The 14,520-nt window shown below is 42.9% G+C and overlaps 1 protein-coding gene across 1 annotated transcript; it reads right to left on the bottom strand.

Annotated features, from left to right (window-relative positions):
- Positions 1–242: 242 nt before the first annotated feature.
- LOC129814266 (glial cell line-derived neurotrophic factor-like) lies at positions 243–12,006 on the bottom strand. Its single transcript, XM_055867283.1, has 3 exons — positions 11,242–12,006; positions 9,509–9,739; positions 243–4,704 (listed from the first exon to the last, which is right to left on the bottom strand). The coding sequence occupies exons 2-3, from the start codon at positions 9,711–9,713 to the stop codon at positions 4,130–4,132; spliced, it is 780 nt and encodes a 259-aa protein (XP_055723258.1). The 5' UTR covers positions 9,714–9,739; positions 11,242–12,006; the 3' UTR covers positions 243–4,129.
- Positions 12,007–14,520: the final 2,514 nt, after the last annotated feature.

Genomic DNA, 14,520 nt, shown 5'->3' with positions numbered 1-14,520 from the left:
CCTTCAAGTGCTGATGGCAACCTCCAACGAGGTTATTCCACGAGAATTACTTTTGCACTCGCCTTTCTTACAATCTCAGAACAGGCTGCTTTCTCTTCCCCCTCAAATGTCTGTCAGGGAGAGACTACACATGGAGTACTTTGTTACGAAAGACCTTTCTTATAAACGACCAATAGGATTCTACAGAACTCGCACTGTATTTTGTATTGAGTAGCAATCAGACGCACAACATTTTGATAGAAACAAGTTTAATTCTGTAAAAAGTTATAAAATATTGTACAAAAATAAAATTTCTTGAGAGCTTTGGTTGAGTAACACAAAACAAGTGAGACATTACACCTTTTCTTTCACAGAGGCAATAACGACACAAACATAGGTCTGAAAACAAATAATGCAATTTTTTCTGCCTGCCTGGTGTTTGTACACTTAGCATGTTTATCTTCACAGAATAACTGGCGGAGTTATGAACACACAGGAAAAGATCACTGACTGTTGAGCAAACAACCATAAGACAGAGGGGTCAGTCAGTTAGTTCACACACACTTTAAAATATTGTGCAGAAGGGTAAGGGCCCAAGAGGCTGCTAGGTTGTCTCCAGAAGACTTACACAGAAATCCGATATTAAAGGGGAAGATGGTCCAAATGAAAAGTGTGCTGTGATAAAATGGTAGATTTTTCTCTGACAGTATTTGGCCTAAATTTCAGCTTGATGCCGTGGATTTGTTCTGTGTGCAGGGTGGATTAAGAGACTAAAGCTGTCTTTGATGCAGTTGGGTGAGCACAGGTACTCTGGTCCATAATCCATGCCCTTCATCAGGTCCTGGGTCTCCCTCTCTCTCTGTTTCCCTCAGAAGCTCCTCTCTATGATAATGGGACAAAGGCATAGCAGTAATATTATGCTCTTAAAGAATCCTCTGTCAGTGTTCCTTTCTGTTTAGTAGTTGTGTTGGGTGAGTGTATACTGTATGCTGTATAATGCTCACACTGAATGTCTGGTTACCCGGTGCTCCCCTGATGTCACAAACACTGTCTGTCTCTCTTTTTGTTGTACTGTCTGTCTCTCTTTTTGTTGTACTGTCTGGTCTTAAGATGTACATTTCCTTACGTATTTATTTGGACAGTGAATCTAAATAATCTGTACATTTGTCCCTATACTCCAGCATTTGGGATTTGAGATCAAATGTTTCAGATGAAGTGAGAGTGCCAAATGTCACCTTTTATTTGAGGGTATATTCATACATATCTGTTTTACCGTTTAGAAATTAAATTACTTTGTAAGTAGTCCCCCCCCTCCCCACACTTGAAGATTTATATATTTTCACTTTTAGTGTATTAAAGTAGTCAAAAGTGTAGTATTTGTTCCCATATTCCTATCAAGTTTGTGACTCTACAAACGTGTTGGATGCATTTGTTTTGGTTTTGTTACGGATTATGTTTTTCCCAATAGTAAATCATGTATTGTGTAATTTTGGAGTCACTTTTATTGTAAATAAGAATATAATGTGTTTCGGGAACACATCTGCATTAATGTGGTTTCTAGCAATGATTACGGATAATCATGAATGAATCGTGAATAAGGATGAGTGAGAAAGTTAGACATAAATGTCATACCCCCCCAAAAAATGCTAACCTCCTCTGTTGGTAAAGATGAGAGGTTCGCATGTCTTGGAGGTATGACATTTGTATCTCTAACTTTCTCATTGTGTGCTAGTAATATGGGACCAAATACAACATTTCTGACCACTTTAATACACATATGTGATTCTGTCCAAATATTTATGACACCTTCAAATGGGGGGACTAGATACATAGCGCTTTAATTTTTAAACGGATAAACAGAATGTCGGAAAATACCCTAAAATAAAAGGTGACATTCTGTACTGTCACCTCATATGAAATATTTTATCTCAAATTGAAAATGCTGGAGTATAGACCCAAATAAAAAGTTTAAGCTTCACTGTCCAAATAAATATGTAGGGGAGAGTGTGTCGGTTTGGCTAAGAGAGGCAGAGCCAAGATCGCCCTTAAATGGTCTTAAGCACTGGTGTTCCAGTGGGAGTAGTGGGCTAAGCTGCATGTTAGAGGATTGTTTTCAAAGCCCAGATCAGTAAGAAAAACCGGTGTGTCTCTCAAAGCAGAGACCACAGAGACAGAGACACTCCCAGGAACGCTAAATCCTACAGGGACAGTAACCACGATGAAGTTTGTGCCCAGACTTGGTGTAGAGCCAGGACCAGGCTGAAGGGTTGAGGGTAACAGACCCTGGCAGCCAAGTGTACATGCATACCATCAACTTCTGCACTGTGATGGCCAAAGGACAGTGGGTCCCTTTTCCACAGTCTAGTGTCAAGGTTTTTACTGACTGCTTCTATGATATCAGAGATTTTCTGTGCTACCATCACTCCTGGCTAGCTTTTATGTAGCATTTTGTAAAGCGTTTAGTAACACATTACTTTGCAAATGGTGTGATAGAAAGAGAATGTAAGTGAACTGAAAGCAGTGGGCCTGAAGGCTGGACATATCCAACCTGTCCTGCACCACTTCTCTAGCAATGAGGTCATTTTGTTATTCTGTCTATAAAAAAAGAGGATGTCTTGAATTAATGTGGAGAGTATCATTGTAAGGAAAGCTACACAGCTCTCCGGGATAACCACTGGCAGTACGACTTTATGCCTAGAAAATAAACAATGAATGCAGGCTTTGTATGTTCCTTTGTAAACCGATAATGGCATGCCAAGATTTTGGCAGTAGTCTTGTTTATCCATCTACTTGGTTAGCGTGAGGAGTGAGGAGCAGCTGACTGGTGTCTCCCAGGCCCTCAGCCCCTAACGTCCCAGGCTGCTCGGCCCTCTCTGCTTTCCATTAGTGACAAATGAGGAACACTGTCAAAATCGCTCAAACCTGGCATCATTCAAAAGGATCGAAAGCAGAGATAAGATTTTTAAGTTTTGAAAAAGTTTGGAATTGGTCCGCTCCACCCTGTCTCTTTCTTTCTGCGCCCCCTCTCTAAATCGATACCTTCTGTTATTCTCATAAATCTATGATGTTTTGGAATCGGCAATGGGTTTAGGATTAACTACCATGGATTACAGATATAAACTGTACAGCATTTTGAAACTGAAGGATGAGTTTGATTAGTTATGGCTGCACCTTGAATCTGGTTGTTTCAGCACAATCTGATTCTACTTAAAAAACACATGCTCAACTTTGGTACCATCCGGGACAAAACAGAGCTCAAATAAATAAGAAAAACAAACATTTCTTTCATAAAATGGACTGCAATAAATAACAATAAGTTAATTCAATCTTAATAAATACATCTTGTGTGTGTGTATATACATATATATATATATATATATATATATATATAAATTCTAAATATCTTGGATTTTACATCGATGTGTGGTACCAGACTGTGTGTCTCTTTGCTATAGGACTAAACCAGTCAACAGGTTCCTCGTTCATTGTGAATGTAAACGTTAAGCTCCAGTCTGTGCAGTGAAACCAGAACACTCTGGACTGCAGCTGGAAATACTCGTCAAGAAGAGTTCTGCTCTCATTGTATTCCTCATGATCTGACTATGGAAAAATAGACGTTTTTCAGGAACAATATCCTGAATTCCTCTGATTCCGTCTCAGCAGCTCCATTGCAGGCAAGCCTGTGAGTGTAACAGCATGGGTCCACAGGGAAATGAGAGCGTATCCCCCTGTAGGCGTCCAAGAACGTGATCCAATCATGAAGTGAATACTGAGCTGAATTCTCAACGTCTCTTTTAAAGACCGTTACGCTGAATTTCTAAGTAATTTAAATTCTATGTAATTATAGCATAGAGTCCCTTCTACCCTGTGACCTGATCTGGGCTCTGAATCAGCCTAATTACTGGAGGTTTGGGGACCACACCATCCCTGTTCACCCCACAGCAGCCTCTCAGGAGTGGGACATAGGACATGCTAATCCTGTCCATGGTTCCTAAGACACCACTGAAGTGGACTGTATCCGTCTCATGTTCCCTTCTTTTCCCATGTGTTCCTTCATTCCAAGAGGCAGTACCAGCCTCTGAGAGGCTTTATGTTACTGCTCCTTCTCCTTTCTGTCTGTCAGCCTTTCTTTCATTCGTCTCTCCCAGAGTCAGACACAGCCACATTTGCGGGCGGAATGCTTCCGCAGAATGTGGTAGTCCTCGTTGTTGTCATCCAGGAATGACAGATCATCGTCAAACGTGATTGGTCGACAGCAGGTGCGGGAGGGTGTGTCCTTGACCAGCTTCTTGTTGTGGGTGAGGTTGTTGAGGATTTTGTCATAGTTGGTTTCTGCATCTGAACAAGGGCCGCTGCAGTACCGGAAGATCAGTTCCTCTTTGGTCCGGTAGCCCAACCCTAAGTCTGTGACATTGAGATGGACCTCTTTTAGCAAGCAGCCTCGGCCTTCAACCGGCTTTATCCGCTGCTCCCCTCTTTCACTGCTCCTCCCTTTGCCCCCTCGCCCCCGACCCTTCTTCTCCTCACGTCCTCCTCTCCCCTCTCCTCTCCCTCCCCCTCTTCGGTCTGTGTTTGATGCTCCTCTCTGTCTCCCCTGCTCTCTCTGCTCCCTCCTTCCCTTTGAGCCGCCGGCAGGCTCTGATGATCTTCTCAGTCTGCCAATGGTAGCCTTGATAAAATCCATTACATCCTCAAACTGGTCCGGATATGGGCCTGTGATGTCATCTTTAAGAGAGAGAGGATGCAAAGAGGAAATGACTGATAATGCAATACAATGACAACACATAGAGTCGTAATAAACAATACAGGTAAAAATAGTAATGACAACAATTTGAATGTTATTGAGCATACCCATAACAAAGTAGCAATGCTTCGATAACTGTAACAGTTGACAGTACCATACAGAAGACTGCTTTAGTCTTCCTCAGTCATTTTAGGCAGAGCCATATATTAAGAGTTCAGCCAGGTTTTATTCTCTCCATGTTGGTGATGTAACAATATGTCAGTGCCTCTGACCGTTCCCTATGAAATGACCCGCCGCAAACAAGCAAAACAGAGTAGCGAATTTAACAGGCGTTTTTATTGATTGGAATTGGGGATAATGTGTCTCCAAGTCGGTACTGTGCTGTGGTGTCAACAAATTGCATATTGTCTTTCACTGGACATCTTCATAGGTTTTGAAACTATGAGAGATAAACAGTACAGCATCAATTATCACTTAGCTACGGCTATGGAGGAGAAAGTGGCGCTCTTAGAACGTTCAGACACAAACCGTATTGGCACAAGTCTTCTCTAAATATGACTCTGATCTTAGTTATAGGTCTTGGAATGGACTTCGCCTTCTCTTTCCCTTTTAAAACATTGAATCAGAGTTTATAGCACCTCTTGAAGGGAATCATACGGAATGTGACATTGAGTTAGAGCAGATCTCTCAGAGCACCTATTCTGCTTCAAATTCAAAACATACAGGGAGCCCTCTGCCCTCTGCAGAGGGGAACAAGAAGAGACCCAGAGAGTCCTTTGATCCTTATGTAATACATGTTGATTCTATTATAGTGTAAACCCCCTCCTGCTCCACAGCGCATAAGCATCTTGCAAGCCACTCAGAAGATCACAGAAAACAATATTGTGAAATGACTCAATTAGTATGACACTATTACCTAACAGCAATCAGGTGTATGATGTTTTTCTGATGTTTTAATGTGCGTGTATGTTTGTGCATCTGTGTATTTGGTCGGTGGAGGTAAGGTTAGTAGAGGGGCTATGCTGGCCTTGACATGTTTACTCCAGGGCCGCCAGACAGGTTCTGTAGTGTATCTGTCAGGCAGGTGGAGGTGTCAGTAACCCAGCGTCTCTATGGTGCTGGGTGTCACCTGTCCCACCTGTCCCACTACCAGGGTACAGGTCATCTGATCCACCCAGGTCCAAAGCTGATTGGGCCGTATTGGGTGAGCCAGGAGCCAATCTGTTTAGACACCCTGTGCCCTTTTGATTTAGACACCTCCTATTGTGTGGCTATCAGCTGATACACTATAGAGCAGACAGACAGGGGTAGGTACTATTCTATGCCAGCTGACAGACAGGGGTAGGTACTATTCTATGCCAGCTGACAGACAGGAGTAGGTACTATTCTATGCCAGCTGACAGACAGGGTTAGGTACTATTCTATGCCAGCTGACAGACAGGGGTAGGTACTATTCTATGCCAGCAGACAGACAGGGGTAGGTACTATTCTATGCCAGCTGACAGACAGGGTTAGGTACTATTCTATGCCAGCAGACAGACAGGGGTAGGTACTATTCTATGCCAGCTGACAGACAGGGGTAGGTACTATTCTATGCCAGCTGACAGACAGGAGTAGGTACTATTCTATGCCAGCTGACACACAGGAGTAGGTACTATTCTATGCCAGCTGACAGACAGGAGTAGGTACTATTCTATGCCAGTTGACAGACAGGGGTAGGTACTATTATATGCCAACTGACAGACAGGAGTAGGTACTATTCTATGCCAGCTGACAGACAGGGGTAGGTACTATTCTATGCCAGCTGACAGACAGGAGTAGGTACTATTCTATGCCAGCTGACAGACAGGAGTAGGTACTATTCTATGCCAGCTGACAGACAGGAGTAGGTACTATTCTATGCCAGCTGACAGACAGGAGTAGGTACTATTCTATGCCAGCTGACAGACAGGGGTAGGTACTATTCTATGCCAGCTGACAGACAGGAGTAGGTACTATTCTATGCCAGCAGACACACAGGAGTAGGTACTATTCTATGCCAGCTGACAGACAGGGGTAGGTACTATTCTATGCCAGCTGACAGACAGGGGTAGGTACTATTCTATGCCAGCTGACAGACAGGAGTAGGTACTATTCTATGCCAGCTGACAGACAGGAGTAGGTACTATTCTATGCCAGCTGACAGACAGGGTTAGGTACTATTCTATGCCAGCTGACAGACAGGGGTAGGTACTATTCTATGCCAGCTGACAGACAGGGTTAGGTACTATTCTATGCCAGCTGACAGACAGGGGTAGGTACTATTCTATGCCAGCTGACAGACAGGGGTAGGTACTATTCTATGCCAGCTGACAGGCAGGAGTAGGTACTATTCTATGCCAGCTGACAGACAGGAGTAGGTACTATTCTATGCCAGCTGACAGACAGGAGTAGGTACTATTCTATGCCAGCTGACAGACAGGAGTAGGTACTATTCTATGCCAGCTGACAGACAGGGGTAGGTACTATTCTATGCCAGCTGACAGACAGGAGTAGGTACTATTCTATGCCAGCTGACAGACAGGAGTAGGTACTATTCTATGCCAGCTGACAGACAGGAGTAGGTACTATTCTATGCAAGCTGACAGACAGGAGTAGGTACTATTCTATGCCAGCTGACAGACAGGGGTAGGTACTATTCTATGCCAGCTGACAGACAGGGGTATGTACTATTCTATGCCAGCTGACAGACAGGAGTAGGTACTATTCTATGCCAGCTGACAGACAGGGTTAGGTACTATTCTATGCCAGCTGACAGACAGGGGTAGGTACTATTCTATGCCAGCTGACAGACAGGGGTAGGTACTATTCTATGCCAGCTGACAGACAGGAGTAGGTACTATTCTATGCCAGCTGACAGACAGGGGTAGGTACTATTCTATGCCAGCTGACAGACAGGGGTAGGTACTATTCTATGCCAGCTGACAGGCAGGAGTAGGTACTATTCTATGCCAGCTGACAGACAGGGGTAGGTACTATTCTATGCCAGCTGACAGACAGGGGTAGGTACTATTCTATGCCAGCTGACAGACAGGGGTAGGTACTATTCTATGCCAGCTGACAGACAGGGGTAGGTACTATTCTATGCCAGCTGACAGACAGGAGTAGGTACTATTCTATGCCAGCTGACAGACAGGTGAAGTGTTCTGCAGCAAAACCGCCCAAAATACAGAAACACCTCCTGGCTCTCCCATGCACCTGTTTCAAACGTTCTCTAGAATCATGTTTTAATGATTTAGAGATCAGCTCTGAAGCCTGCCAGTGTAAAGCTCCACTGAGACCAAAGTGAAGTCCTGACAAGGATCCGACAGGGACCAAATATTATTTACTATTAAAAACTTCATCAGTTTTCTAGCCTAGTTGTGCATGCTCCAGAAGCCTTGTACATGTTTTCTGTCCTACAGACACAAGTATCTCTAGAGGCTGTGGATCAGCTGCAGAGACACTTGCCTCCAAAGATTACTTGGAATGGGTACAAGATTCATCGCTTACCACAGACATTGCAACTGAAACAAAAGGCCAAAACCTCCCATTGAGTTCCAGGGTTGTTTACACCTTGGTGCATTGTTAATCTTAAGGTCTTAAGTTACGGAACAGGCCGAGGAGATGTCACTCACCGCCACTAACCGAATATGAGGTGAGGGAGAAACATTTCTCTGGTCTAAATGTTCCATGTCTCATCTACAGCTTATACTGTATAATGACAAGACAGGTTCAAGCTCTTTTAAACAAATTGAATTTCTCACCCTCACAGCTGCTAAAATGAACATAAATACAATATTGAGCTTTCCCTTATTGCTTCTTACTCGCCGTATAGTCCATTCTTTCTGCTGTGATCGGCATCTGTTTTGCAGTTCCTCTACTGTAACTTGGTTGGAGGAGGGGGGGGCGGGGTGCTTTGTTTTCCTGACAGAGAGAGGGCACAGATCCTGCAGTCCCAGAGAGGCAGGGTTGAAGATAAACAAGGCAGTAGGAATGTCAGTGCTCAACTCTGTTTAGGACTGAGGCGCTGCAGTCACTATTTCTTGCTCCTTCTGCCGCATGGATGTTTTGACCCCAGCGTGATGCTGGCCACAGCAGCAGAGAAGGCTGCTCAAACCTGCTGTTAGACAAACTACTGCTCCTCCTCTGAATCAGGCACTCAGCAGGATTCATCAATGACTGGTCTGGCCTCTGTTCAAGGGCGCTTCACACTATCAGGCGTCAATTACATTGACTGCAGTCCCTTTATTTGGGATAAGCTTGCCTTGCTACAATGTGGTTCATAGCAAAAGGTAGTAGTTTGCAAGACCTTAACCCATCAAAATCCAAGTGTAACCCCAGAGAGCCTGTTCTTACAAGGGGAGCACCCCTGATGCAATATGTAACACATGGCAACCTATGGCCATGGTTAACAGATATGTATCCTTTCTGTTTGGGTTACATGTTTGGACTGAATGTAGCATATTTGTTTTGGTAATCAGGCAATTTGAACACACTGAGTACCAAACAATACATGGTATGTTTAATGTATGGTGTGTCACACTCTTTAAACCCATATTCACTTCAAGAAACTGAGAACCAGTTGATGACTGAGTACTGCAGTCACATTTATGCTCCGGTTTTGCAACAGAGTCTCATCAAACAACTTTAATAGTCTTCTATAAGAAATAATCATTTTCCTGAAGATGGTCTGATCTTATGCAGAAGAAAGTATATTTGAAACTTCAGCAGGTGATAAAACAATGCATCAGCATCTTGACTTACATTTGTCCTCCATGGAAATCTCTTGCAGGCTGTGAGACTCCGACTGGAACTCTGGCTCTGGTTCCTCCACAGACGGGGACAGAGAATCACTGTACCGATCCGAGTAGTGAGCTCTTTTGGCAGGCTGAAGGTTTTGGTAGAGGGGGCGTGTGGAGACGGAGCTCAGGAGCAACAAACACGTGGCCAAAACATCCCATAACTTCATCTTAGACTCAGTTCCTATGAAGGAATCTGCAAGAAAACGAGACGGATGTGTGAGTTGGATCCTACTTTAAAATAATCAAACATTTCCGAATTGGATTGAACTATCAATATAAGTGTAGGCTGTAGACACAGTGCCAAAAGGGGGTTCGTTTGGTAATCTTTCAATAGCGAGAACTGGAAAATATTACAAGTCGATAAAATGTATAAAAATGCTGGGCAGGCCATTATTTTGGCTAACATGGCTATGCCCCCATAGGATGACAATGCCTCCATCCACAGGGCACGAGAGGTCCCTGAATAGTTTGATGAGCATAACAACAATGTAAACCATATACCATGGCCGTCTCAGTCACCAGATCTCAACCCATTTGAATACTTATGGGAGATTCTGGAGAGGCGCCTAGGACAACGCTTTCCACCATGGTCAACAAAACACCAAATAATGGAATTTCTCGTGGAAGAATTTAGGTCTCCGATAGAGTTCCAGACTCTTGTAGAATCTATGCCAAGGTGCATTGAAGCTGTTCTCGCTGGTGGTGGCCCAACGCCCTATTAAGAAACTTTATGTTGGTGTTTATTTTGGCAGTTACCTGTAGTTGTTTGTATGACGTTTTGTTGGCTAACTGGCGTTCCAAATTAACAAACTTCAGAGAGCATTATTTACATTGTATCAAATTTGATCTTTTTCCATTTACAGGTCAAATATGTCTAGAAGGTTAAAAACACTGTATGTAACTATAAACTGTTACCACATGGTATTTAGGTTTAAATAGCCTAGATATAATCTATTAATTTAATTTAATACATGACTATCCTATTACTTTAGGGACCTCCATAGCTTCTGCATGATACAAATATTGATAATCACAATATTTTTTTAATGATTGTTTTTGTGCCAAGATATTTCTGTATGTCCATGAATTTCCATTCTGGCCCAAACAACACCTCGATTACAACTCATTTTAGACCTTATTTCAAAGAGAATTTATGAGTCCGTGTTACTGAAATGGGTGGCCGTCCAGGCGTAGGGTGCGCCTTTTACTCCAAAATGTGTTTATGGACACACCATGCATAGCGCATTGGCTACTGTCCAGCAGAAAGGCTACACTATCCCAAATGTTGACATGAATTCGCCAGATGGTGAATCCCTGGCCAATTAATTCTTACCTAGACTCTTGTTAATTAAGCATTGTTTGCAGCTAAAGTTTGTCCATTTTTAATAGGCTTCATGCATTAAATAAATTGCTTCCAATTGTGCAGCTAACACCGACAAAAATTGTATACACAGCTAGTGCATAGTTTGTATATGCTATTAGAAAACGGCCCTTTTTTACATGTTTGATGCATTTGTCCTTTCAAAGATAATCGTTGATGAATGCTTTTTTGTATTTTGTAGGTTAGACGTTCAGAATGTCCGATAGCCTCAAAATGAATGTATCAATATTATAGGCATACGACAGCCTACACACATGCATCTAAATTACTCAATACTACTGAACAACCAATAACTGTGAATGTACTGTGCTTACCTTAAATCTGGCCCTTGCAGACCTGCAATTGGTATCAGTATTAAAATCCAACACACAGCGATGCATTTAACGTTCCGTGTTGCGTCAGAAGCAGCTCTAGTTGTATCCAAAGGATATATTCAGACAGTAAAGTTTTATCTGATCACATATACAACATCCGATGCGTTCATCCGATGCGTTTAATGTAATTTACAATGTAAAAATGACCCTGCAAATGAATGCAACAAGGCTTGATGAGTGACTTCTCGTATACAGAGCAGCCAACCATGTGTCTGCCCACAAGTAGGCTACGCGCTGGAGTGACTGGCTGGCCAAAGTGCCGCTGCGCTCTCTCTCCAGCCGCTCAGTCGCAAACTAATTGGATTCTGGTTTCCACATTGGATATCCGAGAAAGATCCACCATCACCAACTGCAAGGAGTCAAATGAAGACATCGGCTCACCCGACGCAGGAAGTGGACCAGTTCGCCAAAGCCGAGGCGCAGGGAAACGTACAGAAAACTCGCGTTAGAGACACCGTTAACTGTTACCTTTGACCTTTTTCACGAGAGAAAATGTAATAAATAAGGTTCGTAACATCCACCAGAGCAACATGTATGATCATGAAGATTTACGCAATGTTTTCATATCCCCAATGTATTCTAATAAAAAATGAGGGCAATGATGTGTATTCTCCATTATATCCAAGGTGTCCGCGTGAGGAGTGAGATGGCTGTCCACATGCGGGCTCTTCAGGCTGGCACTGGCAGTACAGATGTGCAGCTGTCTGCGCATTACACCATACCGGGCGCAGAGAGCGGTTTGGATAGATTTATAGCTTTAAGCGCGCTGACGTTTCGAAGTGTCCGCCCTTCTTTTCTCGACCTCTGCACGACCAAACAGTAAGTAGAGACAGAAGTCCACTCCAACACACATCTCAAAACCACCCCTGGCACTCCATTTGCTGGGTCGCAGTTTTGGGATGTCTTGAGGATTATGTCACTCTCCTGATGTCCTCGGGTTAGATTTCAGTAATGCGGAAGGCGATTTGGAGACATTCGGTTGCGATACATGTTCCTTGCCTACACTGATCTTCACCGCGCGCGCTGGGTGTCGGGTTCGGTCTGGTGGCTACACACATCTCAAATTAGGATGCTCACCACTCTTATTTACTAGGACACACTTGTAAATACATGTGATGGACATTTGGGCAGAAAGGTGTACATGTATAAATAACGACTTTTAACATTTTACTTATATGGCAAACTATATAATTCTCCATAATTGAAATGCACATGTAGAATACTCATAACTATTCAGAAGCACGCTATAGGTCGCAGCAAATGTTCACTTAATAACCCGTGTTTGGTGTCGTTATCCCTGCAGGGGTCTATGTGGGCTACCAAAGAGGCACCAGAAGCCTTCTGGGATATGGCACCTGAGAGGCCTGGTCCATTAGCCCTCATCATTTACACTCAACAATCTCCTTTCATCTTTAGGAGAGCCAAATTCCTCCTGGTTTAACCCAACTGTTTATGAATTTATGTGAATTTAGTATTGATGAGTTAGAAGGTACCTGACACCCCCACCTCCCAAAAATCATCATTATAGAAAAAAACGTCCAAATACAGCACACGTGTTTCATTAGAGAGAGAAGGACTTCGTTTCTGTTTGACAGGCAAATTACAGAGGGAAATTTCTGAATGTCGACAAAAGGGATGCAAATCCTACTGTTGACACTGTAAATCCAAAGTGACTGGTGATATGATTTAGCTTGTTTAGATCATGCATTGGTATTAAAGGTGCGTACTTGTTAGCTCCAGGACTGGAATATCATGTCAATACATGCATTCTCTTATATGGTTTTGCCTTGGTTATCCTGTGTCCTCTTGGTATTGAGTCCTTTCTACATACACACAATACTGTAGATTCCTCACTGGCATGTTCTCTTCTGAAGCTATGCATTTCATTGTTGCTATATCATTAACAGACTGTGAGTAATGGGTGCACCAATAACCTGTCAAGAGTCATACAATTGTCTAAATCCATATAATGTAGGTGTAAAGACACCTATGACTGACTGTGTGCTGCTTACTACATCTCATAATTATGCCTAAACCACAGGATAACTATTTTTGCTCAGTGAATCACTTTTAAGTGTTGTGTCTGTGTAAGAATGTAGGATGTTTCAAAAGCCAAGGGAGGGATATCCTCTACCAAGGTGCAGTACAACATAATCATTGAATAACCAGTAGTTTATAAGTGCAGGTGCAGGCTAAGGGAGTATATGACACAAAAACGCTTTTCCAAAAACTATAGGAAATTGACTTACAGAAGATGGGTGGGATTATTGTTATTTGCATTCCCAGTATCTTCTCTCCTCTGTCCATGGTACATCCCTTTCTTGTTGTTAACTATAAGCATTTGCAGAACCCCACTGGCCTGCTTTAACTCCATTGTCTAGAACCTTAAAACAAATAGGGGTCAAAAGTGACCTATTCTGCCTGTGCTTCCTCTGATGCTGAGAGGTTATGGCCTACATCTGCACCCTGGATCAAGTTAATACACCTAAACAGTATAGTCTCCCATCCACTAGCTCTACATGTGCTTCATCTCAGGATGATCTGTATTCACTATTCATTTCTGTTGGTATTCCAAATGGTTGTTTGATGCCGTCAGTCACTAATTGATTCACTAATTGATTCATGTCATGTTACAGGATTAAAGGTTGACAGTCAGGTTTTTTATTGTCACATACACACATAGGTGCAGTGAAATGTGTTCTTTTACAGCGTTCGCCATAGTAGTACAGCACCCTTGGAGCAAATTAGGGTTAAAGGGATACTTCGGGATTTTGGCAATGAGGCCACTTATCTACTTCCCAGAGTCAGATGAACTCGTGGATACCATTTTTGTCTCTGCAAGCAGTTTAAAGGAAGTTGCTAACTAGCTCTAGCGTAATTGCTAACTAGCGTTAGCGCAATGACTGGAAGTCTATGTGCTAGCATGCTGCTGTAGTAGATACTCATTACCCTTTGTCTTCAAGTCATTGCTCTAACTAATGCTAGTTAGGATTGGCTCATGAAACAACCTATAAGTTCCTTCATGCTGGACACAGAGACATAAACATGGTATCCAGAGGTTCATCTGACTATAAAGGGCTTCATTGTCAAAATCCCAAGTATCCCTTTAAGTGCCTTGCTCAAGGGCACTTAAATAGTGTTGACAGTAAAAGATGGCGGAAACCATTTAACTACAGGCTGATACAAGTACCATGTGTCTGTGGGTGAATCTGTTGACAT

The sequence above is a fragment of the Salvelinus fontinalis genome, chromosome 2 (assembly GCF_029448725.1).
Source record: "Salvelinus fontinalis isolate EN_2023a chromosome 2, ASM2944872v1, whole genome shotgun sequence".
Classification (NCBI taxonomy): Eukaryota; Metazoa; Chordata; class Actinopteri; order Salmoniformes; family Salmonidae; genus Salvelinus; species Salvelinus fontinalis.
Note: the sequence above shows the minus strand (reverse complement) of the source record. Positions and strands in the feature narration are given on the sequence as shown.